This window comes from Aedes aegypti, chromosome 3 (genome assembly GCF_002204515.2).
Source record: "Aedes aegypti strain LVP_AGWG chromosome 3, AaegL5.0 Primary Assembly, whole genome shotgun sequence".
Lineage (NCBI taxonomy): Eukaryota > Metazoa > Arthropoda > Insecta > Diptera > Culicidae > Aedes > Aedes aegypti.
This window is the reverse complement of record NC_035109.1, coordinates 1,806,325-1,825,627: the sequence shown is the minus strand read 5'-3', so window position 1 is coordinate 1,825,627 and position 19,303 is coordinate 1,806,325. Positions and strand designations below refer to the sequence as shown.

Sequence of the window (19,303 nt, the reverse complement as noted above, 5' to 3'; positions counted from 1 at the left end):
GGTAGAATGTTTAACATGTTATACATGTAGTATATAGAGAGCCGGATTCTATATTCTTGGCACTTTTGATTCACTTCGGCAGTGGGGTTTTTTGAAAGCAACTGAGCTCATATGTGGCCACAACAGGGGCGCGGGAAGTGGGTAGGACAGGTAGGACATGTACTACGCACGAAAACACCTGGGTAGGACAGTCAAAGGATTGTCCTACCCACGATTCAACAACAACAAAAAAAAAAGATCAGCAGTAAGCATCTTGATCAACGTAGTACTTATTCTTATGGAGGATGGAAGACACGATAAAGATTTTATGGTATTCTCATGCCTAGTAAAGCGTGACATGGTTTGTGCACGACCCCCAAAAGTTCTAACTTGTGGAAGAAAGATTGAGAATATCTATAATTAATAATGCTGGGGAATTAACTGTAATGATTGCTACAAGAATCTTCTTTCAACCGTTAGATAATAATTGGAGCAATCCTCTATGGCTCAATAGATGTTTTTTTTTAATATCTATAGCCAAATTCTGTAGGGTACAGAACCATTTGGGCACTTCCATGATTCACTTTGGCATGGGGGGTTTTTCTCGGCCGAATTGTCTGAAACTTTGCAATAAGAAGCGCTTCATTACGACGCATATTTGTGACCAAAGATGAGCTCTGTAGCTATCAAAAAACCCTGCCAAAGTGAATCAAAAATGCCAAGAATAGGATCCGGCTCCCTATATGTTCTAGGTCGCATCGTGTTATACACAGCCAGGGCCGCATTTACGGGGGGGCCTAGGGGGCCATGGCCCCCGGGCCCCCACATTTTATGGGCCCCCACAAACCTCGACAAATATTTTCATAGTTAAACTTTTGTGAAAAAAATAGAATCAATGCAATAGTATATACCTGGGAGGGAGAAACCGATACAAAAATTATGTACGTCATAGTGAGCCGAGGTTTGCTGTCACGAACTGTCACTGTGAGCCCAGATCTTAAAGAATGGACAAATATGAAAAAAGCGCGTAATTGATCAAAACATATTTTTGCATTTCAACAAAGTTGATAACAATTGGTTGAAAATGAATTCCTGCACACCCAAAAGCAATGCCACGATAGCACCTTTTAATTTGATCGAATATAAAGTACTGAAACACGTATCTTTTTACTCTTTTCCAATCGAAATCAAAATTATATGCGCATAAAACTATGGCCCTTTTTCCAAGTTTGTCCAGAAAGATCGCAGGTACAAATCAAAAGAAAACTAGCGATTTTTCCCAAGCCTTGCCTTGTTGGTGAGCGGAAGTTATCTTGCAATTTGGAAAAGTGTTGTTCAATACTTCGTCTGTAGTATCTGTGCCTCTCTCCCAGGTATATACTATTCAGAAACACATTCTATGAGCAAAAATATTCATTTTCTGATAAATCTGGAATAATGGACGAAATTTATGCGAATAAACTGAAATAAAACTACTAAAACAAAATATTATAAAATTCGTTATAAACAAGAAGATTATGAAAGATTCAAAATCGATTTGGATAAACAAGTAGAGTGCCATCCTTTTGCTTAAGTTCCTAACGATTTTCAAACGTGATTTTTCCAACTGTAACGAAAGCTTTCTCAACGAAGTTTATGACAATTGTTGAATGCAATTTATATATCTGCAGATCAAGTAATAGCACTTAATTATTTATATATTTATTTTGAAAATGATTCTGTCGATCACATAGCAGAACTGGTAGTGTTTAATTACCTTGAATATAGGAACTTTACAGGCCCCTCTAGCTTGAAAAAAAAATGAAAACCCGAATTTAGTACTATACCATTTAATTCCACTAGAGACAAAAGAGACCAAACAGGAACCATAAAAAGACCGAAAATGGCCCAAACAGAAAACAGAAATAACCAAACGTAATCTGAAATAAACCAGAAGATAAGAATTTGTTTCTTTATCATAGAATCAGGCCTGACATTTATCTTTTTTTTTTTTTGAGATTCCTCTTAACATTCCGACAATATTACTCAGGGTGTCTACTACCTGGAAAAACCTGGAAAACCTGGAATTATCAGGGAATTTTATTCAACCTGGAAAAAACCTGGAATTCTCAGGGAATTTCGATCACAATCAGGGAAATTATTTTGAAGCAGTAATTCATGATAGAATATGTTCACGATAAAGGATTTTTTGCGTTATAAACCAGAGTTATCATTAATTGCCAGAAAACCCATCTTCATTTGAAAAAAATTCGGCTGCGCCGCTCTCCAAAAACTATATGAGCTGTTTAGTGAGAATTCTTTCGAGTATGAAATTTCATCAGCTTATCAAAACATGATTGATGTTTTTAATGTATCTAAATTTATTCGGTAAAGGATTAACATATCTAGGGCTGGTAGCAGGTTTCTTTTTATATACATTTTTTTTGAAATTCTCTAAAAAGTCTCTATTTTTGATAAAAGGTGTCTGAAGTCTCTATTTTAACCAAAATAGTATCTAAAGTCTCTTTTCTTTCCTTATATTGCTTGCAGATAACTGAGATGCAAAATTTCTTCTCGTATTTCTCGAGAACAGCCTCAGGAAATATCCTTGTGGTTTCTCCAAAGATTTTATTATGAATTCTTTAAGAAATTGCTTCAGCATTTTTTCATAGGATACTTACAGGAGTTTCTCCATAATTTGCTTCAGGAAATCCTTGAACATTTCAACGTTAATACCTCTAGAAATTTTTGTCAGGCAGTACTTTGAACAAAGACTATCTTAGGACTTCCTCCAGATATTTTTTCACTAACTATCCAACCGAATTCTACAGTCGTTAATCAAAGAGATATCCAAAGTTTCCCACAGAATTTCTCCCAAGAAAACTTGACAAGAATTTCAACGCCATTTCGTCTACGGTTATTCTAAAGAATAGATCCAAAAGCTCCTCGAGGGGTTATTCGAGTCAATATATTGAGAACATTTCAAATAATTTCCTCAATTCGACCTGTGTTTCATTATTAAGTTTCTTTAGAGTTTTTTTTTTCTAGGAATTTCTCCAGCATTTCATCCAAGGATCACTGGAGTTCATCCAAACATTTTTCAATGAATTTCTCAAAAAATCCCCATGGAATATTGAAAAGTTCTTTAAAGGAAGGTTCCACACAATTTAACACCACAGCAATTTTTTCTATGAAATACTTCGACTGTAGGAATGATTATTCCTACACAATTTTCTAGTAATTTCGTCCAGTGTTCCTGGAGATCCTGCGCAATATCCTGCGAGATATTATGATTTTTCTTTTTTTTTATTATCGTAGCAATAATCTTGGAAATCTTCAAGAGTAAGTCTTCCTAAAAATCCTCTTTAATCAAGGGTGGCCTAAGAAATTACATAAGTAACTGTAACAGAAGATACCCATAGATTTACGTCAAGGATTTTTTTTTTAAATTCTCAGCTTTCTTGGAAATTACATTCAAATTTCCTTGGTGAAAACTCCTGGAAGAATGCTTGAGAAAAAGGTTTTGAAAACTTCCTTGAGAAATATTTTATAATTAATAGAAGAATTTCCGAGAAGAAATCCTAGGCGCAATCCTGAAGGTATCCTCAGAGAAATTTGTAGTCAAAATCTTATAAAAATTCTAAAGAACAATTTTGTAGAAAATCCTGAGAAATCCTTGGAGGCATCTGGAGAAGTTTCTAGTTGAATATTACAATATGTTTTGAACGGGAGTCTTGGAGGATGTTCTAGAAAAAACTAATTGGAGAATCACCGGATCCTCGAGGACTAAGGGTTTTTTCACAAAAAATATCTGAAGGAATTTCTGATGAAAGCCTTGTGGTATTTTTTGTGATAATGTTTGGAAAAATCTTGGTTCTATTTTGAGATATAAAAAACAAAATTTTTGGAGGAATTCCTTAGGAAAATTTTTGGAGAGTGAATATCTTAAATATAGATATGAATCTATCCCTTTCGTAATGTCGTCGTAATACATCAATGAATGTTTGTCCTTTACTGGCATATACCAGATGTGCTGGTATGTCGTCGTAATGTCGCAAAAAAAATATTTGAAAAAAAAAAAGTTTTAAACATATTTTCAGAGAAATGTCTGGTCTGATTAAACTATTTTGTCCTGATTCCTGTTAGGTTTCGGTTTTTGATTACTGTTTTGTCTCTTTTTAATTACTTTTTAATCTCTTTTTTACTGGAAAGAGGATTCTAAATTTCATATTTTCAAGAAACTCATTCATTTTTTAAATTATTGGAAAATATTTAACATCAGAAAAAAAATTTCGAAAAGTAAACTGGAACTTGAACAACAATCAATTCGAAATTTCGTAACAATCATGACTAATTTAGAACTTTTTCGAATGAAATGCAAACATTTATAATTTAATCATATTACCACAGTCAAATGTTATACGGTCGAACGCGATCACCCAGGGGCTTGATAATCCGTGTTTCTATCATAAAAAAATGGATCCGGGATCCAAAAGTTTTACGAATTATTTGTGTTAATTTAGATTGTAGATATATTGCCACATATCCAAATAAAGTTAAATTTAGCGCCCATGAAGCTGTCTAAGTTATCCAAACGACCGATGGAAATGAATGGTACATAATCTGTACAAAAAATACTTTCAAGAAGACACATACTGATGCACTTGAAAGTTCCGTTCATTAATTTGTTTTAGACATATAAAATTACAGTATTTCTTGAACCTGGAATTATTTTTATAAAACCTGGAAATATCAGGGAACTTCATTTTGCTAAACGAGTAGACACCCTGTTACTGCTCGTATTACTGTATATATTTTTCATAGTTCTCTATAGGAATTTCGTGAGAATTTAGGTATTTTCCCAAAGATTCAGAGATTATTCCGAAGATTTCTCCAGCAGTTCATTATTTTTTATGGAATTCTCCCAAACATTTTTCTAAGAAATTTCTCCAACAGTATTTTTTTTTATCTCGTATCTAACATGGATTTTTCCAAGTATAACCATAGAAACTACCTAAGAGTTTCCATCAGGAATTTTTCCAAAGATTCTTTTAGATATTTTTAAGGAAGTCTAAAGTTCTCCAGGACATTATTCGGAGATTCTTCCATAGATTTCCTAGTGTAACAACTGTAGAAATCTGATGAAGGATCAATGAAAATATAACTGGAAGAACTCCTAGTATAGTCTTTGAAAAAAAAAATCGGGGTACTCCTAGAGCATATAACAGGAGTTGGTTCCGTTGGAGGGCTCAATGATTTCCTGGTAATAATTCTCTAAGCATTATTTGAAAATTCGCTGGTAGAATTGGTAGAGGATTATCTAGAGAGTTCCCAGCATGAGTCACTGAAGGTATTACAAATAAAATCTCACAAATCACTAGAAGATTTCCTAAAGTTTTTCTTGATACGTGTGAAACAAAATTCTTGAATAACCTGCTGAAAGGCCGCATTAAAGTCTTTGATTTTTTCTCTGGAGCTTATAGAATTTTTCATCAGGATTCAATACAATCAGATTAAAGAAAAAGGAGACTCTAGAGACCATTCTGATTAAAAAAGAAACCTTCCATTAAAAAAAGAGACTGTTTTAGAGACTTTCATTGAAATAGAGACAGATTCTCTAGAAAAAGACCTGCTACACAGCGCAACAAAAATGACATTTTTGCGTGTCTCAAGGATCAAATTATGTCTCTTGTAGGTTCGGGGTTGCTGAATCTGATGCCGTTCTCAGAAATTTCCCAGCACGTCACAATTTTTAGCTACAGGTCGCCAAAGTTGTATAAAACATTGGTTTTATTGATGTTTACCTAAAATTTGAAGTATATTTTATCAAACTTTTTTGTGATCTTATCCACCAAGCATGCAAAAAAGGACTCAAACTTTCGTTTAAGATATATTTTGGTTGAAGTTTTACGATTAAATTTAGATTAAACCGATCTTTTCAACATGCTTGCAGTCTCCATACAAAATTCTTCGTTTCTCTTATATGGCAAAATACAAAACGTTTCTAAACCATAAAAAAAATAACTTTTCCGCATCAAAAATATTATAAACTTTGATGATAAGTATTGTTATACACATAAAGTTTGAATTCTGTGGCAAATTAATCAAATGAATTGCCTTACAAGCTGGCAAACTTGCATGCAAGTTGGCTGAAATAGTCAATTTTTGCATTTTCAACAACCAATATCTCAAAATCTGGACGTGCTATGATATTTCTGTAATCGGCAATGGATTCAGCAACCCTTAATTAAGTAAATAGAGGTATTTTTTGCTGGAGACAAAAACGTGTTCCGCAGTGCTATCAGTCCTACAGTCAGGGCCCAGATAGCCGTAGCGGTAAACGCGCAGTTATTCAGCATGACCATGCTGAGGGTCGTGGGTTCGAATCCCGCTGGTCGAGGATCTTTTCAAAGGAAATTTTCTCGATTCCCAGGGCATAGAGTATCTTCGTGCCTGCCACACGATAAACACATGCAATAATGGTCAATCGGCAAAGAAAGCTCTCAGTTGATAACTGTGGAAGTGCTCATAAGAACACTAATCCCAGTAGGGACGTAACACCAGAAAGAAGAAGAAGAAGGAAACAAATTTCTTAAACTCAAAACTGGTTAGTAAATCTGCATGTACAACGACTTGAACATTAAAACATGTATAAAATAAGCTTAATTTGAATTACGGTACAAATAAGAAGTGAATCATCAAATGAATTATGTTGTTGTCGAATAATCCAAAAAAGCATTGAATTTATTCTGTAATCTACAAAGATATATAAAATGTTAAAGAAAACATTAGTTGCGTTAATTTAAATTTAAAATTGATTTTTGTTCATAAGGGATATAAAGCATTTTTTAACGTTATAAAATAGTTTAACTTCTGATCATGTAAACATTACAGAGAACATTTAAAATATCTAGACAATTCTAAAGTATCAAAATGTTTTTCTACGAAAAGGGCCCCCACAACCCAATGGCCCCCGTGCCCCCACATTTGTAAATCCGGCCCTGTACACAGCCCAATTGTGATACAATCTATCAAAGCACTGCTGAATCTCTTGACGATTTTCAGTGCAATTTCTATAGGACTCCCACAGCACACTCTCTAGATGCTCTAGACAGATTCAGAATTGTCATATAACTTTCTGGGAATAGTTCTTAGTTGATTCCTTAAAAAATATTTGATGAATTTCCTACTTTTATTTTTTGATATCATTCATAAACATGTTTAGCGCAGATTATGGCGACTTTTTGAAAGTTTTTTTTTGCAGAATTGTTAAAGAAGTTCCAGCGAAATATTTCATGGAATTTCAAGCAGTTTCAGTTTATTCTGAAAACTTTGCGATTAGCCGGATTTTATACAAAAAAATTCACAGAATTTTAGCTGTTTTTCCATTTCTTATCTAGAAATAGATGAGGAAATTAGAACAACGTCACTGGTTGTGAAGGTAAGTTTGGTCTATTTCCAAGAAACATTAGTAGCTGAATAACAGTTTAATTAGCTGAAGTACGTTTAGGACTCATTGATCAACTCTTATGCAGAAACAATGTTTGTTGGGTATTGTTCAATAAAAATGATTAAAAAGGATATAAATATAAAGGATATTCATATTTTCAATATGAACGATAACAAAAGTTGATCTAATGAATGATCCTAGAGACAGGACTGGTAGCCGGGTATCTTTTTAGATAGTTGGTCTCTAAATGCATGTCTCAAAGAAGTCTCTATTTTTAATGAAATGTCTCTAAAGTATCTATTTTAACCGAAATGGTCTCCAAAGTCTCTTTTTCTCCTTATTCTTGCATTGAATCCTGATGTAAAATAGTACAGGCTACAAAAAAAAATCTTCAGAGGCTATAACGGGTTCAACAACAGAAAAATTTCTTCTCAGATTCCTCGAGGAAAAGGTTCAGGAATTACCAGATTGGTTTTATTGTAGGGACCCCTACAAGGTTCTCTCCTGAAATTATGTAGGAGATTTCTTTATCAATTATCCCAGCAATTTTTCAAAGGATGCTTAGAAAAATTTATCCAGAATTCGCTTTAGATAATCCTTGACAACTCTAAAGCTACTACCTCCAGTAATTTCCTCAAGTATTACTTTGATTTTGTTTTTTTTTTTTTCCAAAACTATCCTAGAATTTTCTCAAGATATTTTCCACTAATCCTTCAACCGAGTTTTCCAGTTGTTACTCTAGAGATCTTTCAAATATTTCTACAGAATTTCTTCCGAGTTAATCCACAAAGGTTTACTCCAGAGTATTTGAAAAAAAAATAGCTTTCCAATGTTTTCGAGAAATTTCTATTGGAAATCCTGTGGAATGCTATCCCGCGATTCGATTGTTTTATTTTGATTATCTTAAGAAATCAATATGGGTGACTTTAAAACTTACACAAGTTTTATCGGGTTTTACTTTAAAAATACCTCACGTATTTATTCAAAAAAAAAAAATCCTTGGAATTCCCCTGGCTGGAGACATTCCTCGAAGAATCCCTAAAAAACTTCCAAAACTTACTTAAATCTTCCAAAGAATTACATGAGGAATTTCTGTAGAAATCTTAGAAGGAATCTCTGGAAAACTTTCTGAAGGCATTTTAAGAGAAATCTCTAGCTGAAAGCATATAGGGTCGGTGTTCCCTTAGTGGACAGTCCCCTATAGTCGCACTAGTGGGTTTTTACGGCCGTTTTGCTATAAATCTATTCAAAACATTTTTTGACATGAAGGTCAGAAGCTATTTACCTAAGTACCATTGATACACAGATTGATTTTGTTCAAAAAATGATCGAAATAATTAGTTTTGCTTAAAATTTGAGCTCCCTTGCGCCTATAGTAAACCTATTGTTCCTATAGTAGCACTACTGAGAGAAACTATTTTTTATCTTACGAAATAATTGATGAATTAAGAACTTTTTTCACACCAAACGAAAGCTTTTGATCCACACTTTGTAGGAAAAATATAAAAGTTTTGTTAAAATACGGTTTTGATAAGTATTTTGCCAACGCTGGGATGCTAGTGCTACTATAGGAACAGAAATTAGAAATAGTGCTACTATAGGCACATGTAATCCTATAGTGGCACACGTGATAATAAATACAAACATTTGAGTTTTCGTAGTTTTCATATTTTTCCCACAAAACCAAGATAAGAAGCTTTCAGATGATGTAAAAATAATGACGCTAGCGTTATTTTTCGATTTTATACGAATTTTTGTTCTTAGCTATGCGGCTATTGGTACATCGACCCTATAAATCCTGAAAGATAATTTTAAAGGAAGTCCGTAGAAACATCTGGAGAATCTATGAATGCATCAATGGATACAATCTTGGAAAAAATAGAAGTTTATTGAAAAATTTCTGAAGATTGTTTTGGATTCAGATAATTGCTGAAGTAATCTCTGGAGAAATTCTATTTCTGTGGTTCTCCTTGGAAAAACTGTTGGAAAGATAAAACAAACATAGTAGGCGTTCAGACCGAACGTCAATCAAAGTAGCCTAGATTTACAATTTGAATAAATTTTTTCTTCTGTTTCTACCACTGCCAAGAGTAGTTTGTTTTACTGCCTACTCCAATAAAAACTCTTGTTGAATTATTGAGGAATTCTACATTTTTAAGTTCTTTTTTCAGCCCTGTAAAGACGAAAAGTTTTCTTATTATTGTGTTAACGATTGGCATTAAAATGAGGGGGTTATAAGTGTCAGTGACAAAAACCTAGTTTCGAGGAAATCTACTTTAAAGATGTTTCAGCAATTTTTCATTCTCTACAAATTGCATGAGATTCAAAAAAAAACAAGCCAGTCTTTTAAGAAATATGTTATTTTTTCTGTTCAGCGGAAAAACCACCTGAAAATATCGTTAGAACGGAAATAGTAGAATCTCCTTAACCTTCCAGTCGTCGCGTGGTTGACCACCGTCAGAATCACCACGCTGCTGTTATGATCGAAAAACGAGGTTTTTTCACTACAACAGCGCGACGACTGAAGTGTTAACTCAGCTCAAAACCGATCAAAATGTCACTTACACTCCTTTGCGTTTGAGCCCTTCAAATACAGTAACTTTCAATTTCCAGTCCAGGGTTAAAATTTTTCATAGCTTCACTAGGTATACACAAAATACTTGCCAATTTTTGTCCTACCCGCCATGGTTTCGAATGTGGACGCGCCTCTGGGCCACAATATGCGTCGTATTGAAGTGTTTCTTAATGCAAACTTTCAGACAATTCGGCCGAGAAAGAACCGTCATGCCAAAGTGAATCATAAAAGTGCCCAAGTAGCTTTGCACCATACTGCCCATATTCGCATAGTCGCATAGTGATGTAAAGCTATCGGTACGATTAAAAAGAAATTTATTGCAACGCAAAAAAAATTATCGTTTTAAGTTGGCCATTGATATCAGGGTGAGAAGCTCAATCTGTCTGACCATTTTAAAAGATTTATACACTTTAAAAATTTGTCATGTTCTAATCATTACAATAGACATATAGCTTTTTTCCATAATGATTTTCTTCTCTTCTTCTTCTCTCTGTTCGAATTGCCAGACTTAGCAGTTCTGGTGATAGGGCCAGGCGGGTCGACTATATGCCCTAACCATTATTGAACATTAATAAAATCTATCAAATCTGAATTTCGAAGCAAGTATGTGATTTTCCAAACAAGGATAATAGGCTCAGTGTACGTAGTTTATCAACGCTCAATGGATGAGAAATAGAGCTCATCTTATTTTAAAAGTCTGCTCCACCCATTCCACGTGTTAGCTTGGAAATAGTCAAATCTTCGCTGAACAGTGAGCAAGAGTGGTTAAAATTCGTTTTTGCTCCACACCGCTCATTCGATTCAAGATCAAATTCTCAGCGTCCTCCCAAGATTTGAGCTCATTTGGATGAAAATTGAGAGTGCACAATCTGCCCATAAACGCATGTCAGTCTCATGTTTGCTGGATTTCCTATTCACATGGGACAAGTATGCGTTTATGGGCAGACAAGCCCTCTCAAAAAATTAAGAAGCGGAAGATTTGCATAGTGAATTGCATTAGTCCCCAAAGATTTGACGTTAAGTCCGCCAGTCACGCCAAAAACTGATCCCAGTGGTATTCCACACGAGATCCATTCTCCCAATCCACGCCAGATTGTAACGTATTTCCTGGATTCTTTGTCCATGTAGGCGATTGCCGATACTATAGGTACCAAGATTGAGGCACAGTTGCGTACCTTCTACGTGAACTATCGTCGGAAGTACAATCTTGACAACGTGTTGAAGGAATTTGAAGCGGAACAGAAGCAACTTCAAGAACAGATGAATAATAATAGTAATACTACAATCAGTAGTGGTCCTGCCATCAGCAACAAGGAAGATGACTCAACGACAAGCATCAGCGAGCTGGAAAGTGCTGATAATAATTCAATGACAGGGGACAAGCTGGACATTGAAGAGAACAAGAAGTCGTCTGGAAAAAAATCCACCCTTATAGAGAATGAAATTTTAGAGGTAATATAGTAGATTATTTTTTTTTTACTTGAATTGGCATGGAAGTCCTCGATCTTTATATGGCAAGAAAGAAATCTATCTAACTTACGATGCTGGAATGAGTGAGAAATGTACGAATGATGATACTAACTGCTAACACACCTAGCTTTTTGTAGTAGCTGCGTCTCGTTTCGGTCGGTCTCCCTAACAATGTTCCTCGCTCGATAAATCACTCTTGCAGATCGATCTTGATGATGATGAGATGATCAATGGAAAGAAATCCGAATCAGGTGCGGACACTCTTGATGGACCTACGGTTGGGTCCGGCTTGGCGTCAGCTTCCTCCCTTTTGACGGGTAGTTCGGTAACGATTTCCGCCTCCGGAATATCTACCTCCAATGCAGCAGCAGACAGTGGAACCCCAATGGAAGTTGACGATCAGTCTAGTTCCAGTGCGAAAGGGTCAGATTCGGCTAGTAGCAGTACCATTACCATCAAATAAGTGACAACACCTGCCGAATCATTATTATTTCTGTATCCCCTTTTCAGATTCGCTTATTTACTCTCATTCGCTTTGTCATGTTGTACCTTTTCTCGTATATCTTTCGGTTTTCGTATCGGTAGAATACCGCTGTATTATTTCATTTTGTTCGTAGCAGTAGTGACAACTTTTCTCACTAATGTAAAGCTGTTCAACTTTTTATCCATAAACGTAAAGTAGACTGCCTTTTGTCGGGTTTGGAAACCATCACGACCCATATCACCCACAAACTTTTCGTGTAATAGTGCCTGTTACCGATCGTAATGGTTTCAAACTCCGACTTATGAAAATGATCGTAGCTCTCGTTTGATCTACCATTTTTTTTTATTAAAATATGAACTACCAAAAATGAAACCTAAAAATAGTTAATCATCATCGATTCGAAAGATGTGCAAACACATCAGTTTTCTTTAATTTAACCCATCACCGTCCCAAAACTTTCTCCCTCATGATGAATTTCGTTCCACAGCAATGCGTTCAGTCTGTGTATTTATTTGTCAGGTTACAAAAGTTAGCTAGGAAAAGATAAAAGCGCCTGAATCGTATTGATGATTCAACTCATAAAACAGGACACATTCACTGAACTAACACATAAGCTTCAGAAAAAATGCGCCCTTTACAATTGCAGGACACTTACCTACATATGTATAACAATTTAGGGAAAGGAACAAACAGGAATGCGCGTACACATTACAAGCACACACAAACATTTACTGTTTCCTTCAAATTCACTTGGTATAAAAAAACCGTTGAAAAGCATTAGAAAACCGTTATTATTATTATTACTAATATTATGCTATCGTAAAGCAGCCGTATGAACGGCAAGCAGATGATTATTTAACAGTTGATCAAACTACAAAACAAGGAACACAGATAAGTAACATGATAGAAAACGCCGCAACCACATTTACGCAATTCTGATTAGAAGAAGGTAAGAAGCAAAAAAAAAAGAAAAAACACAGGAAAATATATGCGACATTGAATGCCTCTTAAATATGATGTGTAGATGGTGTGCACTTTACTTTGGAAAGAAAATCCTCATTGACTCGTACTAACTTGAGCTATTCCTCTAGAACGGAGTTTCTCAAAATTGTGGATCCCGGGACATGGGTCAGTATGTTAAAACTAAATTTAACTCTTCATTCGTCACGATGTTGTACTTTGTGAAACAATGGTAGAAATACATCGCTTTGTCGTTGGCAGTTTCAGCGTGGTGGCTCCGGTCGTCGAAAATCGCGTGTTGACTGGTAGCTTAAAAATTTATTTTTTTTTTTTGCAGTTTTACAAATTATAAAACTCCCAAGAAGTTGGCAATTCTGTATAATTTTACATTGTTCCCGTAGGAATTGCCTAGTTCCATAAAAGCTGTTCTGAAAGTAGGTTAGGGTGGTTCAAAATATTGTTTTTGTTCTACACCGCTCATTCAATTCTAGGTCAAATTTTGAATGTCTTCCCAAAATTTGAGTTCATTTGGATGAAAACTGAGACTATTTAAAGTTTGCATGGGAATTACTATGGGAAAAGTAAGCAATTCATTCAATCGCTTATAGTATTCGTGCATGTGCACTTGAGGGTATGGGCTACGCTGATACTGTTATATACATTTATTAGCTACAACTTTGTCGAAGACAGTTTTCAAATCGGACATCTCAGTTATAGGTGATAAAAGAGGAACAGAAAAGGATAATTTTTCGTGACGTCACTATGCACAATCATATCTCCTCATTTCTGACATATCATACCAGCTTTCTTCTTAGCTCATAGATCGTTACACGCCTGACATAACTTCGAACTCGATATAAAAAAGTGGGTCCATTACATATTCGTACACTGTCGTGAATCGCAAGTCAGTCCCATCTGTAAAAAGTAGGCATTGAGAAAATGGGCTGTGAAATTTCCATACGATTATTCAAAAAATTCCAGAGAATTGGAACATGATCAGAACTTAATGAAACTTTCACAATTTGCCTTTTACTACAATATTTTTCCGAAAGAAATATAAAGATGATCAAAAGACTCTTCATTTTTGTGTTAAACGGTGCGGAAGTCTGTAGTGGGACTGATATGCGGTTACTTTTCATTATGGGACAATTTGATTTGCTGTTTTTTCTTATTTTTTCTGAACAAAACATATTATCTCATTGATGCAACTGAAAGAGCATGGGAAAATATGCTGAAAACTGAGCTCAACTAATTTTTAACGAAAATACAGATGGGACTGACTTGCGATTCACGGCAGTACAGGACACATCAAGTTATTAATAGAAGTTTACGGAAGAAGTTGCAGAATGATGATTGTTACAGCACGAGTGGTAAATTTGTGGATAATTACGACAAGCGCTGTAAAAATAGAGTTCTGCAACGTGGTGTACCCCGTTTGGCATAATAGCTGTTTGGCATAACGGTCGTTTGGCATAATCGCCATTTGGCATAATAGCCGTTTGGCATAATTGTAAATAGCATTGAATTTAATCAAATTCGTCCCATTTAGCAAAGGAGGTTTTGCTAAACTGCTCGCGATCGCATGTTCTGCTGTCAGTTATTAATAGGACATACTTCAAATCTTCATTTTTAAAGGGAACCTGCTACATCTAATGAAACTCTCTTAGAATTGCATCATACATGACATCCGGGTCCATTATGTTCGAGATATTATAGCGCATTTTTTTTAACAAAAAAAAACGGCTGCTTGGGCACGTCAGGAGTTAATCATCAATATTAACCTCCTTTTCCCGAGCAGCCTAGATAGCCGCGTAGTGTCGGTAGCGGTTGTTTCAACTGGCTAAGAATTAACACTACGGACTGCCTGTTCCGGTGGTAAAAGTCCACCTCACAGGTGACCCCTAATTTATGGTGTGATGCGTACCGTGCCTAAGAATGAATGGTTAGGGGGGTCTAAATAAAACCTAACCGCAAACGGAGCCTGTGGGGTACCAGGGCGCCCTCCACAGTATTGAGTCCTTCCTGTGCTACCCGGAGCAATGGTGCAGGTGACCTTGTGTTTCTCCGAGATAATCGGCTGCCCTTCTTCAGTCTCTATCTTGAGGCTTAATAAGGGTGGGATTATGAATATGTTGACATTTAATTTAAATTATCACCTATATGGATTCGCATTATGCGTTTTACACAGTGTATTCTGTGCTCTTTCGCCTTTGGCGACTTTAAATAGGTACCGATCTGGTTTTTTCGTTGCTGGTCTTTTTCGTGCTGAGATTGCAAAAAGCTTAATCCTGCCTAGTTTGGGTAGTGGCTACGGTTAGGTTAGCTCAGATCAATCTTCAGCATAAAAGAACAGCAACGATCAATCTTTGCAGACTCATGCAAAATGGTGCAGCCCAAGTGGCGCTAGTTCAAGAACCCTACTTTCGTAGAGGGAACTTCTATCTAGGTAACCTTGTGGACCCAGTTTTTGCTACTTTTAGCAAGCTTGAAATGGCAAACTCGCGCTCCATGCCCCGCGCATGCGTGCTCGTTAATAAAGCAATCGTTGCTACACTCATTTCTGAGTTAACTACCAGAGATATATGTGCTGTCACAATCGATGTTTCTGTTGGTGACCTCAACAGGAAATACGTCTATTGTTCGGTATATTTACCACATGATGAACCATCCCCAACGGATGACTTCAAACAAGTTGTCGTACACTGCGTAACAAAAGGCCTTCCGCTGATTGTGGGCAGTGATGCCAATGCTCATCACATCATCTGGGGCAGCTCGGATATCAATTTGAGAGGCTCCAGTCTGATGGAATACTTAAGTAGTACAGACCTTGGATTACTTAACATAGGCAATCGCCCAACCTTCATGGTTTCTAATAGAGAAGAAGTGTTAGACATAACGCTCTGCTCGAATAGAATCAGTCACGAGTTGACGAATTGGCATGTATCAGATGAGGAATCATTATCTGATCATCGCTACATCTTCTTTGAACATTCAAATGTAACTGCGCAGATTTTGCGTTTTAGGAATCCCCGGTCAACAAACTGGGAACTCTACATTGAATTGGTTGCGACCAAATTTCATGGATATTCTCCGTCCATTGAAAATCCAAGTGATCTGGATGATGCCGTTGATACTACAACATCCTACATTATGGAAGCTTTTGAAGAAGCATGTCCTCTGCGGTCTGTAAAGACTACAAGAGGGACCCCATGGTGGAATTCCGATCTGACTAGACTCAGGAAACAATGTAGAAGGAGTTGGAACAGACGCCGTTCAGCTGGATCAGAGTCGTTCAAGTCAGCTCGCAAGGCTTACAAGAAGGCTCTTCGTTCTGCTGAACGATCCGGCTGGAAAAACCTTTGTACAAATGTTTCCAGTTTGAGTGAAGTCAGTCGGTTGAACAAAATTCTTGCAAAATCTAAGGATTTCCAAGTGAACGAAATTCGCTTACCTAATGGTGACTTTACTTCTTCCGATGAAGAAGTTTTAGAATGTTTATTCAATACACACTTCCCCGGATGTGTGGACATAGCATCTACGGATGAACCAAATGTCTTTTCATGTAGTTACGAGTCTCTGGCCTCGGCTCGCAGTATCGTAACTACTGAATCGATTCAATGGGCACTTAATAGTTTTGCTCCTTTCAAATCTCCAGGAGCGGATGGGATTTATCCTGTTCTACTCCAAAAGGGATTTGCGTTTATCAAACATGTTTTGAAAAAGCTACTTGTAAGCAGTTTTGCTACCGGGTACATTCCCAAATCCTGGCGTGATATTACTGTAAAGTTTATCCCGAAAGGAGCACGTGCGTCGTATGAAGAAGCGAAGAGTTTTAGACCAATCAGTCTGACCTCTTTTCTTCTGAAATGTCTGGAACGCATTATCGATCATCACATCCGTGATGTTTATTTGGCAAACATGCCTCTTCATGTGAATCAACATGCTTATCAATCTGGAAAGTCCACAGTGACTCTTTTACACAAAGTTGTATACGATATCGAGAAAGCATTCGCTCAGAAGCAATCGTGCTTGGGTGTTTTCTTGGATATTGAGGGTGCCTTTGATAACGTGTCTTTCGATGCCATATTGGAAGCAGCACGAAACCATGGGCTACCTACAATGATTACCAATTGGATTCATCAAATGCTCAAAAACCGACATCTCTTCTCGACATTGCGTCAAGCAGCGATTCGAAAATTGAGTGTTTGCGGATGCCCCCAAGGGGGAGTCTTGTCACCACTTTTGTGGAATCTCGTAGCAGATACGCTATTGAGGCAACTCAATAATTGCGGTTTTCCAACTTATGGATTTGCCGACGACTATCTAGCTCTGATAGTTGGTATGTGCATAAGCACCCTATTCGACCTGATGCAAAGTGCTCTTCAAGTAGTCGAGAGTTGGTGTCGCCAATATGGCCTTTCGGTTAACCCGAATAAAACATCTATTGTTCTTTTTACAGAAAGACGAAACCGCGATGGAATTCGACCTTTACGTCTTTTTGGCACTGAGATTAATGTGACTGATCAAGTAAAGTATGTCGGAGTCATTCTAGATTCCAAACTTTTATGGACAGCTCACATTGATTTCAGAGTCAAAAAAGCTTGTATGGCCTTCGGTCAATGCCGGCGAACCTTTGGTAAAACTTGGGGCCTCAAACCCAAATATATCAAATGGATTTACACAACAGTTGTTCGACCCATATTGGCATATGGATGTCTTGTGTGGTGGCAAAAGGGCGAAGTGAGAACAATCCAATCAAAATTGGGCCATCTCCAAAGGGTGTGCTTGATGGCGATGTCTGGTGCGTTCTCTACAACTCCCACAGCAGCGCTCGAGGCCCTTTTCGACGTTGCGCCACTACACATACAGTTGTGTTCAGAATAATAGTAGTGAAAGCCGATTTTCATACAAAATGCTCAACTTTGGCATGCTGTAACTTTGTTTCTATATGAGCATTCGACATGAAATTTTGACAGTGAACTACAAATACACTCAAATTTATTATCAGAAGATTTGAAAATTTTCACACTACCGGCTAAAAAGTTAAGCACCAGGTGAAATCGCTCAAAATAATAGTAGTTTTTCTTATGAAAATTTTTGTTCAGCAACAATTTTGTAAAAAATTGGCTTGTATATATATTCATAGCTTGGGTGGAAATGGTTGAAACGATGAATAAAGAAAAATTCAAAAAATTAAAATATAGCAGATATTTAAATTATTAAAACTACTATTATTTTGAGCGATTTCACCTGGTGCTTAACTTTTTAGCCGGTAGTGTGAAAATTTTCAAATCTTGTGATATTAAATTTGAGTATATTTGTAGTTCACTGTCAAAATTTCATGTCGATTGCTCATATGGAAACAAAGTTACAGCATGCCAAAGTTGAGCATTTTGTATGAAAATCGGCTTTCACTACTATTATTCTGAACACAACTGTATATCTTAAACAAGAAGCACTTTCTTGCTCTTACCGTTTATGGGTACTGGATCTACTGGAGAAAAATCCAGTGAATCGTAGATCTACACACACTTCGTTGTTTCCACTTTTGGTGAATTGGGACAAAATTGTCCTTGCTCCAAGTGATCTCACAATTGCTTGTAACTTTCCTTACAGGACATTTACCACACAATTCCCTTCACGGGAAGAGTGGACGTCTGGCTATTTGGAAAGAAGTATATCAAACAATATAGTATGTTACACTGATGGCTCCCTTCTTGAAGGTAGAGCTGGTGCAGGAGTATATTCTCGTGAGCTAAGGCTGAATCAGTTTTACTCACTTGGTAGAAACTGCACCGTTTTTCAGGCGGAAATATTTGCTCTTATGTGTGGAGTGCAATCAGCACTTCAACAGCGCGTAATGGGTAAAGTCATATACTTCTGTTCAGATAGTCAGGCTGCTATAAAAGCTCTCGCTTCGGCCAACTCAAGGTCGAAGCTTGTTATCGCATGTCGAACTCAAATTGAGGAACTGAATTCAGTCAACTCCGTAAACCTTGTATGGGTACCTGGCCATTCTTCCATCGCTGGAAATGAATTGGCTGATGAGCTAGCTCGCGATGGAGCATCGCATGATTTCATTGGCCCTGAGCCGGCTATTCCAATTTCGAAGTGCTGGGTGAAGCTTCAGATAAACTCTTGGGCGGCAACTCAGCACAAGCAATATTGGAATAGTTTGGAGTCATGTCGTCAAACAAAATTGTACATTACTGAGCCATCTCCAAGGGTGGCGAAGTATTTAACAAATCTGTCAAAGCAGAATTGCAGTCTCTTGGTCAGAGCGTTGACAGGCCACTGCCGACTCAACTATCACATGGCAAATATTCAGCGTGCTGACTCATTTGTGTGTGATAGTTGTGACTCCGATTATGGAACTTCGTATCACCTGATATGTAACTGTCCAGTT

General features: G+C 36.8%; 1 protein-coding gene across 4 annotated transcripts in view; it reads left to right on the top strand.

The window, feature by feature from the left end:
* The window catches only part of LOC5568556 (REST corepressor), a 63,513-nt gene extending 50,559 nt beyond the window's left edge, over positions 1–12,954 (top strand). For 2 of the 4 annotated variants that reach the window (XM_021853687.1, XM_021853688.1), the window contains exons 10-11: positions 11,112–11,435; positions 11,656–12,954. In XM_021853687.1, the coding sequence (XP_021709379.1) occupies positions 11,112–11,435; positions 11,656–11,916 (585 nt within the window). In that variant the 3' untranslated portion in view covers positions 11,917–12,954. The remainder of the gene's footprint in view (positions 1–11,111; positions 11,436–11,655) is intronic. The other 2 variants (XM_001652331.2, XM_021853689.1) reach the window with 1 other exon arrangement.
* The last annotated feature ends 6,349 nt before the right edge of the window (positions 12,955–19,303 follow it).